At 50.1% G+C, this 18,051-nt stretch overlaps 1 protein-coding gene across 2 annotated transcripts; it reads left to right on the top strand.

Moving 5' to 3' along the window:
• Positions 1 to 370: 370 nt before the first annotated feature.
• On the top strand, positions 371 to 17,956 carry LONP1 (lon peptidase 1, mitochondrial). 2 transcript variants are annotated; one of them, XR_014215167.1, is made up of 18 exons: positions 371 to 749; positions 3,360 to 3,448; positions 3,726 to 3,845; positions 4,704 to 4,929; positions 5,091 to 5,152; positions 6,361 to 6,490; positions 8,304 to 8,387; positions 9,222 to 9,581; positions 10,534 to 10,712; positions 10,807 to 10,894; positions 11,781 to 11,903; positions 12,507 to 12,623; positions 13,545 to 13,685; positions 13,793 to 13,958; positions 15,068 to 15,276; positions 16,093 to 16,257; positions 17,101 to 17,629; positions 17,668 to 17,956. XR_014215167.1 is itself a non-coding variant. In XM_082206305.1 (17 exons), the coding sequence occupies exons 1-17, from the start codon at positions 375 to 377 to the stop codon at positions 17,269 to 17,271; spliced, it is 2,805 nt and encodes a 934-aa protein (XP_082062431.1). In that variant the 5' UTR covers positions 371 to 374; the 3' UTR covers positions 17,272 to 17,956. The 2 variants fall into 2 exon arrangements, 1 of the variants encoding a protein (XP_082062431.1); XM_082206305.1 differs by having other exon boundaries at positions 17,101 to 17,956.
• Positions 17,957 to 18,051: the final 95 nt, after the last annotated feature.

Raw genomic sequence — 18,051 nt, 5'->3', positions numbered from 1 at the left:
ATATACACTGTAAAATAAAATGAACACAACATACACATATATATATATATATACACACACTGTAAAATAAAATAAAATGATACTATAATATGATATAATAGAATGAATATATATAGCACACATATATAAACTGTAAAATCCAATCAGGCAAGAATGTAATGTCTCCTTTTTGAACTCCTTCCATTCAAAGCCCCAGCAAAGGCAACTGGCCAATCAGCGGCCTCCGCGCCTGGCCTCCGTCCCTCCTCTTCTCCGCCCCCGGAAGTTCCGCAGGGGCCGCTCTGCCCCGCCACTTCCGCTCTCTCCCCCTCCCTCCGCCGTCGCGCGGTGTCGTCATCACTCGGCGCGCGGCGCTGTCCAAGATGGCGGCGTCCATGTCGGCGGCGTCTCCGCTGCGGCTGCTGTGGCGGTGCCGGGGGCGGCTGGGCCCGAGGCGGGCGGCGGCGGCCCGGCCCTGGGCGGCGGCGGCGGCGAGGGCGGGCTCCGGGCGGGCCTGGCTGCCCCCGCCGGCGGCTCCGCGGCCTCCTCCCCAGCGCCTGCTCTCCTTCCTGCGAGGCCCCTCGGACGGCGGCCTGGAGGACGGAGGCGAGGGGGGCGAGGCAGGAGGAGGCGGCGGCTCGGGCGCGGAGTCGGGCGGCGGGGCGGTGACGGCGCTGGCGCCCCTCATGGTCCCCGAGAGGGTCCCGCACGTGCCGCTCATCGCCGTGGCCCGGAACCCCGTCTTCCCCCGATTCATCAAGATCATCGAGGTAGGACCCCCCCCCCCAACGCGCCCCCAATCCCCCCCCCACAGACCAAGGGGCAGCAAGCTTTGCGGCGGGGGGCCGGGGTCTCGGACCGGGGGGGGGGAAGGATTCCTCTGCCCCACAAATCACCCAGAGATGCATTTGAAATAAAAGGACACATTCTGCTCCACTGTCCCTCAGACCTCGTGGGGGGGGGGCGGATTATATTTTGAAGACTAATAATAATGATGAACGGAATCCTATGCCCCAATACTCCAGAGGTGCATTTTCAATAAAAGGGCGCATTCTACTCATGGAAAAAGGCAGCCCTGTGCAGGGAGGCTTTTAAAGTTTAATAGGTTTTTGTATTTTAATACAGTGGTACCTTGGGTTACGGACGCTTCAGGTTACAGACTCAGCTAACCCAGAAGTAGTGCTTCAGGTTAAGAACTTTGTGGTTCCCAACTGTGCTGTTTTGAAGTCGCATTTTAATCAATGTTTCATATTTGCTGTTAGCCGCCCTGAGCCCAGTTTTTTAAACCCGGAAGGGCGGGGTATAAATAAAATTATTATTATTATTATTATTATTCATCACGGGGTAGGGGGGCATCAGGATTTTAGAGATGCTTAGGTGGGGCATGGCCCAAAAAAGGTTGGGAACCACAGCTATAGAGGGACTCTAGACACCCCATAAGGCATGGGTCGGCGGCCTGGGGGCTGGATGCGGCGCAATCGCCTTCTCAGTCCTTGGACAGCTCTTTTGTCTTGGTCATGGTGGCTATTTTGGAATCCTCTGGATTGCTTGCTTCTGTCGACAGGTGTCTTTCGGTACCTTAACGAGCTGGGATTACAGGCCAGACCTCTCTCCCTTACAGCAGGTGCTTCTAATCTCAGCTCATTCACTCATTAGAATTCCTGATGTTATTCTGTTTCTCACAGAAACCCAGAAGACAAAAGTCCGAGATGGATGTACGTTCTAATGAGTGAAATAAGTATTTGATCTGGTGTTTTCACTGTGTAACGAGCTGAGATTAGAAGCACCTGCTGCAAGGGAGAGAGGTCTGGCCTGTAATCTCAGATTTTTGTAATAATGGTAATTATGCCTTACTCAGTTGTATTTTCTGGGTAGCCTGGCCATTCCTGGGAGATGGTAAATACTTAGTTCCTGAATCTCTTGCGCATCTTGGTAGTTTGCTCAGCTTAACAGATACTTGCCAGACTGTATTTTGAAAGGGAGGTGTCAGCCCCTGCAGTCCAAATGGAAAGACAATTTTTATTGTTCCCCTTTCCTTCCTCCTTGCAGAGAAAGAGTTGAGGTCAACTTGGGAGAGTTGCTCTCCTGTACATGGGTCAATTTGGGAGAGTCTAAATGGCTCCAGGATTAATCTCCTGTACACGTGGTTTATATACTTATGTGTTTGCCTGGTGCATTTATGAATGTTTTATTTGAGACCTTAGGTATTATTGTAATGGTTATATTATTATTATTGTTATCTTCCTGCTCTGGTGTGGGAGAGGGGACACACACACAGTCACAATCCCTGGAATTTTAGGATGTGACTCATAAACCGGCCGTCTGCTGAGATTTCACTGCGTTTCATCATCTCCTCCTTTGTCGCTCGTTTCAAGAAAATAGAAGCGCAGCTCCTTTGCTTCGAACTCTCAACTGTTCTTTCGCTGTGGTTCCAGCTGAATGGCTTTTTGGCGCCTTCCCAATTCTGCTATTGTGTGACTTTGGCCTTGGTGTTGTCCAGAACTCACATTAGACATGCTGCCCTTTGCATTGCTTTTCCCTTGAGAGGCCCAGCGCTTGCCAAGGCCACCGTTTCAAGGATTTGTTTGGTAGATAGACTGGGGGGGAGAGATGGGGGCTGCTCTTGTTTGGGCAGAAGCCGCAGTTCAGCATCTCTGGTTTCCTTGGACTGTGATAGATGTGACATCTCACATTTGAGAAATGCTGGTATAGAAGGGCAGAACTGAGAGAGAGATGGCTGGATGTTCATCAGGGGCCTTGTGCAACCTTCCTGCGGCCATCGTTCATCTGATTTCTACTCAAAATACAAGGAGCAAACCTTAACTCTAGTCAGGGTGTTTATAAAAATGATTTTTTTAAATAAATAAATAAATCAGATTTATTTATTTTTTAAATCGGACTTTTAAAATTTAAAGGCTATTAACAGGAAATAAGAATTTGTTTTAAGTTTTTCATGTGTGCTAAAACTCAGTCTAAGGTGGTTTTTTTTTTAAAAAAAAAGTTTAACCACATTGTGACCGATTGCGACGGCTTATAGCTTTTAGCAATAAAGATTTCATTCATTCATTCATTGGGGCTGGCTCCCTGGCAAATGGCCTTTGTTCCAAGAAAAGCTTCAACTTGGAGGTCAATGCTCCCCTCTGTGCCAGACTCTCTCTTCTAGGCTTGCCTTAACTGACTGACACGCGTCCTTGCTGTGGCTTTGGACACTTGAGATATATATATATTTAGGACCCACCTTCCTCCTGTGACTGCAAGGTGTTTTAAATTGTTCTTAGTGTGGCATTTTAATTGATTTAACCCGCTCCCGAACCTTAGGGTGAAGGGTGGGTAATTCATTAATAATGTCAATAATAATAATAATTAATTAAAACTTTTAGGTGAAAAACAAGAAGCTGGTTGAGTTGCTGCGGAGGAAAGTCAGCCTTGCCCAACCGTACGCTGGCGTCTTCCTCAAAAAGGACGACAGGTGAGCCCACAGCTTTCACCCCAGTCATTCCTGGGGTCCCACACGAGAAACGCCACCCATATATTGTGCTCCAAAGGCCAAGTGCAGTTTTAAATCTCTCCCCCCGCATTGAATGTCCCGCCTTTCTTCAGTTAAGGGGGTGGGGTCTGCAGCTCAGGAGCGGATCACTTGCTTTGCATGCAGAAGGTCCTGAAACCCTGGAGAGCCACTGTTCCCCCCCCCCAATAAAATAAATCTCTGCCTGCCTGCCATTCTGAACACCTGCTTGGATCTCCAGCAACGAGTCGGACGTGGTGGAAAACCTGGACGAGATCTACCAGATGGGAACCTTTGTGCAGATTCACGAGATGCAGGACCTGGGAGACCGGCTGAGGATGATCGTCATGGGGCACCGGAGGTAACCCCCCCCCCAGACCCCCCCCTTCTGCTTCCTCACTGGCCTCCCCACCGGCGAAGGGGAGGGTTGTGGAAGGAAGCAGCAAATGAGAAAGATGATGACTGGATGACGAGTGCTTGCGACTGGGGAGTGATAGCTTTGCTCCATTCTGCCCTCTCTCCTCCTCCTCCTCCTCCTCCTCTTCTCCTCCTCCTTCTTTGGCTGATCGAAAGCTGTGCCTTGGTTTCTGAACGTTTTGGAAGTTGAACAGAGTTCCGGAAAGGATTCCGTTCGGCTTCTGAGGTACGACTGTAGAAATTTACAGCCATACCTCGGGTTAAATGTGCTTCATGTTGAGCGTTTTCAAGTTAGCTCCGTGGCGACCCGGAAGTAACGGAGCGCGTTACTTCTGGGTTTCACCACTCGCACATGGGCAGATGCTCAAAATGCCGTCATGCGCAGAAGTGGGAAAACGCGACACGTTCAGTCATGTCTTACTTTCTACTCAGGATGCAAACAGTGCTCCGGAACGGATCCCGTTCGCATCCAGAGGTACCACTGTATTTCCTTGAAATCTGCTGGGAGGGTGTTCCACAGGGCGGGCGCCACCACCGAGAAGGCCCTCTGCCTGGTTCCCTGTAACCTCGCTTCTCGCAGGGAGGGAACCGCCAGAAGGCCCTCGGCGCTGGACCTCCGTGTCCGGGCAGAACGATGGGGGTGGAGACGCTCCTTCAGGCATACAGGGCTTTAAAAATCAGCACCAACACTTTGACTTGTGCTCAGACACGTGCCTGGAGACGTGTGTGTGTGTGTGTGTGTGTGTGAGAGAAAGAATGGGGATCCCTTTACTGACCCCGTCTCCCCCCTCTGGGCCTCCAGGATCCGGATCAACAAGCAGCTGGAGGTGGACCCCGAAGAGGCGGCCGAGGAGAGCAAGCCAAAGACCCGCCGGAAGCAGAAGCGGTCGAAGAGGGAGGCAGGCGAAGTGGCGGAGGCCGCGGGGGACGTGGTGCTGGAGCCCCTGGAAGCCTCCCCAGGGGAGGTGCTGATGGTGGAAGTGGACAACGTGGCCCACGAGGAATTCCAGGTCACGGAAGAGGTCAAGGTGAGTGAGAGTCGCCCACCAGGAGTTGGCAAGGTGGCAAAAGTCACGCTGCCCTTCCTGGGCGGGCGTTGTCTGGTGAGTGGAAACGGAGGTTCGTTCCTCAGGGGTGTCCCTCCCCCTTCCCACCCTCCACCCGCCCCTCTCGCTGTCTTCCTTCGCAGGCCCTGACAGCCGAAATCGTCAAGACCATCCGGGACATCATCGCGCTGAACCCGCTGTACAGGTGGGTTCGGAGAAGGCTTTCGCGACGCCCTCTTTGCCCCCCTGGCCCTGCCTCCCCCCAGCACATGCCCCCCTCCCAGGAAGTGGCCGTACAGGCCCTTGACACGACCCCCCCCCCTTGAGGAGCTGCCTTGGAAAGCCGAACACAAACTGAATAGCAAACGTCTCCCAGTCTTATTCTCCCTTGGGACCATTTTTATATGTCAAACAGTCTGTAAACGTTCAGATTCCTAAAGATATATTATTATTATTATTGCATTTTTCATGCTGGAACCATCTTACTTCTTTCAGAACGGTGTATTTTTTTTACCATTGCCACACGCCCTGGGGCAGAGGGTGGGTGAGGGATTTAGGAACGGAACGAATGAGTGTTGGTTTCGTATATGGAGTTCACAACCTATTGGGAGTTTTGTTGGGCAAACCAAACTTCTCTGTCCTTGGGTCCAGGGCACTTCCAATTAGCAGGGCAAAATGCAAACTGAATTCGTTCCGGAAGTCCGTTCCAAAACCAAAGTCATATATGGAGCTTTACTTTTTGTACTTTTATTTGTGTGACTTTTTGAGGGGTTTTTTTTTACTATGACTGACTTGCGACTTCGTTTCTGTGACTGTGTGGAACCCAGTTCAGCTACTAATTGATTGATTGTATGACTGCGGAAATGGATAAAAGCCCCCCCCCCAAACAAACAAGGACCATCGTCAGTCTGTGTCAGAGTTTTTTATTTTTTTTAATTTCTATCATCTACAATGCTGCCTTATTTATTTTACAGCACAGTACATTGATTCTTGCTTTCGTTTTATGGATCAATGGTCTCATTAGATAGTAAAATTCATGTTCAATTGCTGTCTTAGGGCTTGTTTTTAAAAGTCTGGAATGGATTAATCCATTTTGCATTACTTTCTATGGGAAAGCGCTCCTTGGTTTTGGAACAGACGTCCGGAACGGATTAAATTTGAGAACCATGGTACCGCTGTCAAGTTATTTTAAACATTTTTTCCCAATTCATTATATATAATTTCCCGGAATTCCTTTACCATTTTGCAATTCCACCACATACGACAAACGTTTCCCTCATACGAAACATCTCAGTCGAGCCCAGAAGCTGCCCGTGCGCGGAAAGAAACCAGTCTTCTTTCTGGGAACGAAGGGCTCTTGCGGGAAAGAGGCAGCCCTGTTCTTCTGACTTGGGGTTTTGTCCCGCCTCGCAGGGAGTCCGTGCTTCAGATGATGCAGGCAGGACAGAGGGTCGTCGACAACCCCATCTACCTGAGCGACATGGGGGCCGCTCTGACGGGGGCCGAGTCCCACGAGCTGCAGGACATCCTGGAAGAGACAAACGTAAGTGGGGAGGCGCAGTCTCCCGTCGCCCCTGTGAAAGTCTGTATTCTCTGCGGCGGTGGGCTGTTGGGTGAGCGATTTTCAGCATCCCCCCCCAAAAAAAGCTGAACAACTCTTGCCACTCCTCCCAACAGATCCTTAAAAATTCTGGGCAGTGCTCCCCCCCCCCCAAAAGCCCAGCAACTCTAGGCAAGGACAATGGGTGGATCGCTGCCAGTTTTATTGTCCTGGGAGTCAATCGCAGTCTCTAGAGAGCTGGATGTGCCTTCTCTAGATGAACCTGCCGGGTGCTGAGGGCCTCGGCTGAGCACCTTTTGTCGGTAATTTCCAAGGCCACACGATGACCAAGTACAACAATGCAATATCAATATAAACTCTTTATATAATCTATACGGAACATTGAGCAATATGAAAAACCAAATAAGCAGAATCTCATAAATCCCTGAAAGTAAGTCTTGTCAGTCTCTGAAAGTCTTTGTAGACTGTGCAAGTCTCTGAAAGAAGCAGTGAGTCAGATTCTTATCTGGTGAAAACAAGCTGTAAAGCTTTGTTTTATGACGTCCGTAGCTGCCAAAGTGGTCTGCAAACAGACGTAGTGAACAGTGATTCCGGATATACCCACTGTTTTGTGGAATTCTTCTTCGGCACAGCAGAAGGATACAGACATGCTTCATAAACTGCAAATGAATTACTGAAACAATGACCTGCATGTACTATATTGACAATTCAGTATGAAATATGAAATAAAACCAAAAGTGGTGCCTCCAAATTTGGAGGCTATTTGGAGGCACCTCTTGTGGAACACTTTGTTTCTCATAACCATTCGGACATGAATTTATTATTCACGGTATCGTGGGTGAATCAGAAAGCCATAAGTATTAGACAAGATTATGAAAGACGCTTACGACAGCAAGAATCTCGGTTTATCTTTATGTTCAAAACTGTTCACCGGGAGGACTTAATTCTGAATTGGATCTCATTAGTTTTATTTGATTCTTTACATTCTGGCTGTTAAATTGTGCTGTATCTTTAAGCTCAATCTCCTGGTGATGAGCCCCACCTGGGGTCAGCTTTTCAGGTTTCTGGCAACATGCAGTCAGTAGCAGTGGTTACAGAACTTTATGACCACTGCTCCATAGATATTGTTGTTATACAATTCCATGCACTGTATAGATGGGGTATGTACTTTTGGTTTTATTTATATTGATATTATAGATTATATAAAGAGTTTATCTTGATATGGCATTGTTGTACTTGGTCATCGTGTGGCCTTGGAAATTACTGATAATTGTTTGCAACATAGGGGTTTAGTTGTTTGGTTACTTATTGTCGCACCTTTCCTCAGTGGCAGACGCATTGGGGGATTTTTTTTGGGGGGGGGTGTTGCTAAAATCCGCTTCGGTACTCCCTCCCCCTTAATATTTTTCCAGGCGGGAAATATTTCAAGGCAGGTCTTTGGAAACTGAGGTGCAGGCGATGCTGGATACTTGGACTGCTGTTTTAATTCCTGGCTCCAGATGCGCAGCAATATCGTTTTGCAAAGATAATTAAATTCATATAAAGCAGAGGACTGCTATAACAAGGATCCGGATGGGCTTGTGATTCACTCCAGCTATTGTTTTTTTAACTAGTAACGATTTCATTTTATGATGATGTGTTTAAAATGTCGGGTGTCTCCTTGAACATTGGGAGAAAGGCGGGCTAGAAATATCTGAATCAAGAATTCTTGGACGTGACTCGCCCTCCCCTGAACCCCAAGGCTCTCTGTTCCCCCGAAAAGAAACACATGGGGATTTCTTTCCTTTCCTCCTAGATTCCCAAGCGCCTCTACAAAGCCCTCTCTCTGCTGAAGAAAGAGTATGAACTCAGCAAACTCCAGCAACGTCTTGGGCGGGAGGTGAGCAGAAGGTCTCCTGGGAGGTATTTGGGGGCAGAACGAGGCGATGATGATGTTGATGATGATGATGATAATAATAATAAATTTATTATTTCTACCCTGCCCATCTGTATGGGTTTCCCCAGCCACTCTGGGCGGCTTCCAACAAAAGATTAAAAATACATTAAAACATCAGTCATTAAAAATGTCCCTAAACAGGGAACATTTTTCAAATGTCTTCTAAAAGTCAGATAGTTGTTTCCCTCCTTGACATCTGACGGCAGGCCATTCCACAGGGCGGGAGCCACCACCGAGAAGGCCCTCTGCCTGGTTCTCTGCAACCTCACTTCTCGCAGGGAGGGAACCGGCAGAAGGCCCTCGGGAAAGGGACCCCCGTGTCCGGGGTGGAGACACTCCTTCAGGTCTACTGGGCCATTTAGGGCTTTCAGGGTTAGCACCAACATTTTGAATTGCGCTCAGAAACGTCCTGGGAGCCAATGGAGGTCTTTCAAGACCGGTGTTATATGGTCTCCACTCCCAGTCACCAATCTGGCTGCCGCATCCTGGATTAGTTGCAGTTTTCGGGTCACCTTCCAAGGGAGCCCCATGGAGAGCACATGGCAGTAGTCCAAGCAGGCACCACTCTGGCCAGACAGTCCATGGGCAGGAAGGGTCTCAGCCTGCGTCCCAGATGGAGCTGCCCTGGACACAGAACTGACCTGCGCCTCCCTGGACAGCTGTAGGTCCAAAAGGCCCCCCAGGCTGCGCACCTGGTCCTTTGGGGACCCAGTTGCCCCATTCAGGACAGGGCGGCCTCCTCCCACCAACGCCCCTCCCCTGTCTCCCCCCCATCAGGTGGAGGAGAAGATCAAGCAGACACACCGCAAGTACCTCTTGCACGAGCAGCTGAAGATCATCAAGAAGGAGCTGGGGCTGGAGAAGGAGGACAAGGACGCCATCGAGGAGAAGTTCCGGGAGCGGCTGAAGGAGCTGGTGGTCCCCCAGCACGTCATGGAGGTCATCGACGAGGAGCTGAACAAGCTGGGGCTGCTGGACAACCACTCGTCCGAGTTCAACGTCACGCGGAACTACCTGGACTGGCTGACCTCCATCCCCTGGGGAAAGTGCAGCGAGGAGAACCTGGAGCTGTCCAGGGCCCAGGCCGTCCTGGAAGAGGACCACTACGGCATGGAGGACGTCAAGAAGAGGGTTTTGGTAAGGGGACACGCTGCGCCTCCGAGGCCGGGCGGAAACACCGGCCATGTTTCCCCCAAGCGCTGAACCACGGTTAGCTATGAACCATGGTTCGCTCCCTTTCTTCTTTTTTAAGAGCAAGGGACAGAAGATAGGCACAATATCTTTCGCTCTATAAGACGCACCAGACCACAAGACGCACCTAGTTTCTGGAGGAGGAAAAGAAGAAAAAAAATATTCTGGATCTCAGAAGCCAGAACAGCAAGAGGGATCTCTGCGCAGCGAAAGCAGCAATCCCTCTTGCTGTTCTGGCTTCTGGGATAGCTGCGCAGCCTGCATTCGCTCCATAAGACGCACACACACATTTCCCCTTACTTTTTAGGAGGGGGAAAGTGAGTCTTATAGAGCAAAAAATACGGTATTTTCTTTTATTCTTATTTATTGAATTTATATATTGCCCTCTAAACCACGGTTAGGTATGAACCATAGTTTGCTCCCTTTCTTCTTTTTTAAGAGCAACAGACAGAAGGCATGTACAAACTCGCAACTCGTGAACAAATGGGGTATTAGCGTATTATTCTTATTATTAATTGAATTTATATGCCACCCTATACCCAGAGGTCTCACGGCGGTTCACAGAACAAGCAGAACGTAGACAAACTTTTAATGATATTTGGCATTCGTTTTTAAAAACACTTGTTTTAGCTTAAATACAGGGCAACTACAGTAGCAATCTCGTAATAAGTTCTGGGTTTTTTAAATTGTATATGGGTGCTGTCCACCCCCCCTTTCCACATCTTATTTTACCCTGTGCAGTTACAATTATATACACACACACATACATATTTATGTTTTTATTTTCCGTTAAAGCATATTAATAATTGAAAACTAGTATGTAACAACAACAGGAAATAAACTTGTTTTCTTTGCTGTCCCTCTGGCCCATCTCTGCCCCCCCCCCTCCGCTGCCCAGGAATTCATTGCGGTCAGCCAGCTGCGAGGCTCCACTCAGGGCAAGATCCTCTGCTTTTTTGGGCCCCCCGGCGTGGGCAAGACCAGCATCGCCCGCTCCATCGCCCGGGCCTTGAACCGCGAGTACTTCCGATTCAGCGTCGGAGGGATGACGGACGTGGCCGAGATCAAGGGGCACAGGTGGGGGGCCGCAGGCAGTTTAGCTGGGGGGTGGACTGGATGATGCCCTGGGGCTCCCGGGTTCCAACTCTGCCGTCCTGTGCTTCTCATGCAGGCGGACGTACGTGGGGGCCATGCCCGGAAAGATCATCCAGTGCCTGAAGAAGACCAAGACCGAGAACCCCCTCATTCTGATCGACGAGGTAACGGGGTCTTGCTCATTGATTGATCGGTTGACTGATTGATTGATTTGCCAGGAGGTTTTTAATGAATGATTGTTTTCGTGTAATTCTGATTGGTTGGAAGCTGCCCAGAGTGGCTGGGGAAACCCAGACAGATGGGCGGGGTATAAATAATAAATTATTGTTATTATTTGTATGCCACCCCCATCGTTCAGCCCGGACACTGGGGTTCCTCTCCCGAGGGCCTCCTGGTAGTTCCCTCCCTGTGAGAAGCGAGTTACAGGGAACCAAGCAGAGGGCCTTCTTGGTGGTGGCACCTGCCTCGTGGAACACCCTCCCATCAGATGTCAAGGAAATAACTCTTTGACTTTTAGAAGACATCTGAAGGCAGCCCTGTTTAGGGAAGTTTTTAATGTTTGAAGTTTTATTCTGCTTTTAATATTCTATTGGGAGCCACCAATAGAATGGGGAATAGATGGGGAAACCCATCCAGACGGGCAGGGTATAAATTAGAAATTATCGTTATTCTCTCCCCCCGGCTCTTACTTATTGATTGATCGACCGATTGATTGATTGATTGATTGATTTGTATTCCGCCCTACATCTGAGGGCAGCTCACAACATAACATAACCCAAGTTACGTAATGGAAACAAGAACAGCAACACACACACCCAAATTATAACGCCCCCTCCCCACCAACGCATTTTAAAGGGTATATATAGGATGTTAGTCAGCTGCAGGCCTGGTTGAAGAGGAAGAGTTTTGCCTAGAATAATGAAGGCGCCAGGCGACCGGGGAGGGGGCATTCCACAGATGCGGAGCCACCACAGAAAAGGCCCCGCTCTTGCGTCAGCGCCCTTGGGGGGCCTGCTCCTCCCTGGCGCTGACGCGGCTCCTGTGCCGCAGGTGGACAAGATTGGCAGGGGCTACCAAGGGGATCCTTCCTCCGCCCTCCTCGAACTGCTGGACCCAGAGCAGAACGCCAACTTCCTGGACCACTACCTGGACGTCCCGGTCGACCTCTCCAAGGTACCTTCCCTCCCTCCTCTCTCTCTCTCTCTCTCGCTGCTGGGCTTCCTGGACTCTTGGAGATGGGGGGGGGGGGTTTGGCTGGGCCCCCCAGCAGGACCAGTGGTTAGCGGGGAGGGAGCCCGGGATTGAGAAACTCCTTGGGGGTTACTGATTCGCCATCTGTGGTGAGGGGAGTTGGGGTGGGCATATTTCTATATACTGCTTTTCGTCTTTTAAAAACGTTTTACCCAATTTCCAGAAATTTCCAAATTCCCAATTACCCAATTTCCAGAAATTCCACTACAGATTTTTTATAAAAAATCCTTTAAATTACCAATTTCCCACCTCTTTCCCTGTGACATTTGTCGCAGCTCATCTTCCCTCTTCTTACGTCAAAATCGTAACACTACCGTCTCTAAATTTTCCTGTTCCAGTCCTGCTCACAGATGCTTCCTTTTTACACAACTCCTATCTCTGCCCCTTTTCCTGCACATGAATCGCAAAGCGGCCAGGACTGAGCGCCGCTTCTCTGTGCCCGCAAGGCCAGAGTGGCTCTGGTCTGGTTTTGTGGGTCTGCCCAGGTGCCCAGGCCCAATCGCGCTCTCGTGTGCCCCCCCCCAGGTGCTCTTCATTTGCACGGCCAACGTGACGGAGACGATCCCGGAGCCCCTGCGGGACAGGATGGAGATGATCAACATCTCGGGCTATGTGGCGCAGGAGAAGCTGGCCATCGCGGAGGTGAGCCTTGGGCCTCTCAAACCCCCAAAGCCCCGGCCATGCGGGATTCGAACCCTGGTCTCGCAGGGCCTCGTCTTGAATTTGCTTAAAATGAATGAGCTTGGCTCTTGTGGAAAGGCGGTTTCGTCTGTGGTGGGTTTAGGGAGAACAAGGAGTGAAATGCCCTTTTTTTAAAGAGCAACAGACAGAAGATAGGTGGTTTTTTTTTAATTAAAATGAATGAGCCCGGCTCTTGCGGAAAGGCAGTTTCGTCTGCGATGGGTTTAGGGAGACGAGGAGGGAAATTCTCTTTTTAGCGGGCACCGGGCTTAAGTCTGCCTCTGGATTTAGCTTTTTGTGAAACCCACAAAAGAGGGCGGGAGGTGAGCTGCTCCTAAGAATTGGGCTTCTATAGAGAATTGGAAGGGACCCCCAGGCCCATCTAGTCTAACCCCTGCAATGTAGGAATCTTCTGGGGGGGGGGGGGACACAGCCCTAGAGTCTGGCCATTCAGCACAACTCACTCTGGGATGATGGAAAAATGAGGTTTCATTGAGGACCAGATCCCTCATGCACTGTTTATATGATTGGGCGTTCCTTTATGACATAGACCATACTTTTCTGTGTAGAAGCCAAGTTATTTTTCTGATAAATCAATGTCAAAAATTTGTGGCAGTCTTATACATCGGTAGTGCAGGGGGGGCGGGGGATTTCCTGCTTCTGTGAGTGGGAGATTGGCAGCGGCAAGTGACCATTGGCTTATGCAGTGTTGGGCAGTTGGGTGAGCAATTTTCTGCCTCCCCCCCCCCAAAAAAGCTCCCAAACTGTGGGCAATCTCACCCCCAGTTTTCTAAATTGAGTCCCCCAAAATAGGGGGCATCTTATACACAGGGGCGTGTTATACATGGGGGGCCTGACCCCATCTCTCTTTCCCTCCCCCAGAGATACCTCGTCCCCCAGGCCAGGGTCCTGTGCGGTCTGGATGAGGCCAAGACCAGCATCACACCGGACGTCCTGACCGTCCTCATTAAGCAATACTGCCGGGAGAGCGGGGTGAGGAACTTGCAGAAGCAAGTGGAGAAGGTGAGAGAGGAACCCCTCTTTGGCTGGCGGGGAAGGGGGGAGAACTGAGGCATTGTGTCGCCCCCCCAAAACAAGGGCTCCAACCCCCATCCCATTTGCTCGCTCAGGTGCTGCGGAAATCGGCGTACAAGATTGTCAGCGGGGAGGCGGAGAAGGTGGAGGTGACGCCAGAAAATCTCCAGGATTTTGTCGGAAGGCCCATCTTCACGGTGGACCGGATGTACGACGTGACCCCCCCTGGGGTGGTGATGGGGCTGGCCTGGACCGCCATGGGTGAGACTCGGAAACGCCTTTTCTCTCTTTGGATAATAATTTTATTAGTTTTCAATTACAATAATCCAATTATAGCCTCATCATATCAATGTCATTATTAAAATATAATTCCCACTACAGTGGCACCATGGTTCTCAAACGCTGAAAACCAGGAAGTTAGTTCCAAAACCAAGGCACGCTTTCCCATAGAAAGGAATGCAAAACGGATTACTCCCTTCCAGACTTTTGAGAACAACCCCTAAGACAGCAATTGAACATGGATTTAGCTATCTAATGAGACCCCTGAGCCATAAAAAGAAAGCAAGAATCAATGTACTGTACTATAAAATAAATAAGACAGTATTGTAGATGATAAAATGAATATTAAACTTTTTTCTTAACTGCACTGATGACAGTCTTTGTTTGGATGGGTGGCTTTTATCCATTTCCGCAGTTGCATAATCAATCAATCAGTATCTAAACTGGGTTCCACACAGTCACAAAAACAAATTAACTGGAAATGCCTCAAAAACAAAAAGGCAAAATAAAGAGCAAAATCCAAAGTGCCAAACTCATGGGTAGGCAAACTAAGGCCTGGGGGCCAGATCCGGCCCAATCGCCTTCTCAATCCGGCCCAAGGACAGTCCTGAAATCAGTGTGTTTTTACATGAGTAGAATGTGTCCTTTTATTGAAAACGCATCTCTGGGTTATTTGTGGGGCATAGGAATTCGTTCATACTTTCCCCCCAAAATATAGTCCGGCCCCCCACAAGGTCTGAGGGACGGTGGACTGGCCCCCTGCTGAAAAAGGCTGCTGACCCCTGGCCAAACTTAATCCGTTCCAGAAATCTGTTTGACTTCTGAAATGTTTGGAAACCGAGGCGCGGCTTCTGATTGGTGCAGGCACCCCAGAAATAATAGCCGACAGCCAGAAAACGGAACTCTTACTTCCGGATTTTCGTGTTTGAGAACCAAGGTCCCACTGTATTCATAAGAGAGGTGGTGTTATATCTGGGGCGCTGGAGGTTTCAAGGTGCGACTGGCCCTTGGTTGGGTCCCCAGCTCTTCTGGGCTTTTGGTGTTTGGGAGCCAAGGTGCCACTGAATGTCTCGCCCCCTTTCCCCTCCAAGGCGGCTCCACCTTGTTTGTCGAGACCTCCCTCCGCCGCCCCAAGGACCGAGAGAGCAAGGAGGGCTCCCTGGAGGTGACCGGGCAGCTGGGCGACGTCATGAAGGAGAGCGCCAAGATCGCCTACACCTTCGCCCGGGCCTTCCTGATGGAGAGGGATCCTGGCAACGACTTCCTGGTGACGTCTCACCTCCACCTGCACGTCCCGGAGGTAGGAACGAGGCAGGATGGGGTGCTGTTCAGGGTTCCCTCTTCCTCCTTCTCCCACCCCAAACAAACAGTCGTTAAGCTTTCTAGTCCTCACAAAGCACTTTTTGCTGGTGGCACCGAGGTTGCTGTTGTTTTGCTCTCTCAAGCTTTTGAGTCAGGAAATTAATAAAAGTAATTTATTATTTATACCCTACCCATCTGCCTGGGTTTTCCCAGCCACTCTGGGCGGCTTCCAACAAGAGATTTAAAATACAGTAAAACATCAGTCATTAAAAACTTCCCTAAACAGGGAATCTGCCTTCGGATGTCTTCTAAAAGTCAGATAGTTGTTTATTTCCTTGACATCTGATGGGAGGGTGTCATCACCGAGAAGGCCCTCTGCCTGGTTCCCTGTAGGGAGGGAACTGCCAGAAGACCCTCAGAGATGGACTTTAGTGTCCGGGGTGGAGACGCTCCTTCAGGTCTACTGGGCCATTTAGGGCTTTCAGGGTCAGCACCAACACTTTGAATTGTGCCCGGAAACGTCCTGGGAGCCAATGTAGGTCTTTCAAGACTGGTGTTATATGGTCTCCACTCCCAGTCCCCAGTCTGGCTGCCACATTCTGGATTAGTTGCAGTTTCGGGGTCACCTTCCAAGGCAGCCCCACGGAGAGCGCATGGCAGTAGTCCAAGCGGGAGATAACCAGAGCAGGCACCACTCTGAGTTTGAAAGCGGCAAGATTCCCCCACCCTCTCTGTTGTTATTCTTACTGGGTGGGAGTTCCTGGTCTCTGATCTGCGCAGACTAAGCCTTGCCTCTCCCTCTCTCGGTGCGTAGGGAGCCACCCCAAAGGACGGGCCCAGCGCCGGCTGCACGATCGTGACGGCCTTGCTGTCCCTGGCAATGGGGCAGCCCGCGAGGCAGAACGTGGCCATGACCGGGGAGGTGTCTCTGACGGGCAAGATCCTTCCCGTCGGAGGAATCAAGGAGAAGACCATTGCGGTAAGTCGGGGAGCAGAACTGCAGCAGGTCTTCCAGGGACGGATTGGGGATTGATCCTGCTCACCAACTCTGCCAACCGTTCTCCATTCTGCATACCTGTAGCATTTCTCTATTAGGCTACCATTTCTTATCCCCAAGAATAGTAGCATTGGGAAGGGACCCCAGGGGTCATCCAGCCCAACCCCCTGCAAGGCAGGAATCTTTTTGCCCAGCACGGGGCTCGAACCCACAGCCCCGAGATTAAGAGTCTCAAGCTCCATACCAAATAAGCTATCCCAGGACAGGAGCCAACAAGACCTCTGATGCCCTTTTAAAATGTGTTTTTTTCGGGGGGGGGGGTTGCTATTGGGTTGGTTTTTTATTAGGTATTTTGTGGTTTTATATCTTGATTTTATTCTGTGAACCACCCTGAGACCTGCCCTGCCCCATTTTTCAGATTAAAACATGTGTTTTAACCTGGTTTTTAGCTTGTCAATTTTGATTACTTTTCAGTGTGTTTAAAATACAGTGGTACCTTGGTTTACGAACTTAATCTGTTCTGGAATTCCATTCTTCAACCAAGGCCTGCTTTCCCATAGCAGTGGGGGGCTCAATTTACACTCAACAGGAAGCGGAACATATTCTGCTTCCAAGCCAAAGTTCACAAGGCAGCCTTCTTAATCCAAGTTGCTCATAAACGAAGCTGTTCTTAAACCAAGGTACCACTGTAGTTAACTTTCTTTTGCAAACCACTCTGAGGTTTTGGGTCATTGCCATTTCCTACAACCAAGCAGTGTAAATATTTTTGCAAAATAGTGGCGCGCTGAATCCACGTTAACCCTGCCTTTCTCCACCCCTTCCTAGGCCAAGCGAGCCGGGGTCTCCTGCATGATCCTGCCTCTGGAGAACAAGAAGGACTACTGTGACCTGGCGGACTTCATCACGGAAGGACTGGAAGTGCATTTTGTCGAGCACTACAAGGAGATCTTTGACATTGTTTTCCCAAAGCACGATGCCCAGGGAGGAGGAGACTGAGCGCCTGGGGTCTCGCTGCCTTTGTTCCTCCTCACGCCGCCGTGTCTGAGCTCCGGCCCCGGGTCCAGGTCAAAGAGAGGGACTCAGCGGAGAGTGGGCCACCCTCCAATTATGCCTCCGTTGCCACGAGATGTGCTGCGAATTATGAACCAATTAAAAAGCCTTTGAGTGAAATTTCCAGCACAAAGGGAAGTCCTGTGGAATGTGTTGAAACTGCAAAGGGCGGCAGATGCAGGTGGGGAAGAGCTGCGCATCGCACGAAGAGAGAAGTTTGCAGGGTAAGGCTGTGCGGCGGAACCTCGGTTGTCAAATGTGTTCTGGAAGACTGTCTGGCAACCCAAAATTGGCGTCAACCGAGGTGGCATTGCCAGTTGGAAAAATGCACCTCGGAAGCAGTTTGACTTCCAAAAGTGATTTGAAAACAGAACCAACTTGTTCAGCTTCCAAAGCGTTCGACAACAGAGGTTCCGCCTTTCCCCCCTCAGCTTACCATATTTTTCGCTCCGTGAGACACACTTTTTTACTCCTAAAAAGCAAGGGGAGATGTGTGTGCGTCTTAGGGAGCGAATGCAGGCTGCACAGCGCCTCTTGTTCTGCTGGCTTCCCAGCAAAGCAGGATGAGGGGTGGAAGGGAGCCCCTTTTGTCCCTCCTTCGCTTTGCTGGGAAGCCAGCTTTTTAGGCAGGGGGGAGAAGGGACGGAGGGCAGCCCCTCAGTCCCTTCTCCCCCCTCCCAGAAAAGCCAGCAAGAGCTGTGCAGAGTCTGTGTCTTCTAGAGCGAA

Source organism: Podarcis vaucheri (genome assembly GCF_965113315.1).
Source record: "Podarcis vaucheri genome assembly, chromosome: 18".
Classification (NCBI taxonomy): domain Eukaryota; kingdom Metazoa; phylum Chordata; class Lepidosauria; order Squamata; family Lacertidae; genus Podarcis; species Podarcis vaucheri.
The sequence above is the reverse complement of the archived record's forward strand: the minus strand, read 5'-3'. Positions and strand labels throughout refer to the sequence as shown.

What these genes read in the sequence shown, in the direction of transcription:
- LONP1 (XM_082206305.1), top strand. Translation starts at nt 375, where the DNA reads ATGTCGGCGGCGTCTCCGCTGCGGCTGCTGTGGCGGTGCCGGGGGCGG. An exon ending in AGGTCACGGAAGAGGTCAAG is followed by an intron (nt 4,930 to 5,090) that starts GTGAGTGAGAGT and finishes CTTCCTTCGCAG; the next exon opens with GCCCTGACAGCCGAAATCGT. An exon ending in TCCCGGTCGACCTCTCCAAG is followed by an intron (nt 11,904 to 12,506) that starts GTACCTTCCCTC and finishes GCCCCCCCCCAG; the next exon opens with GTGCTCTTCATTTGCACGGC.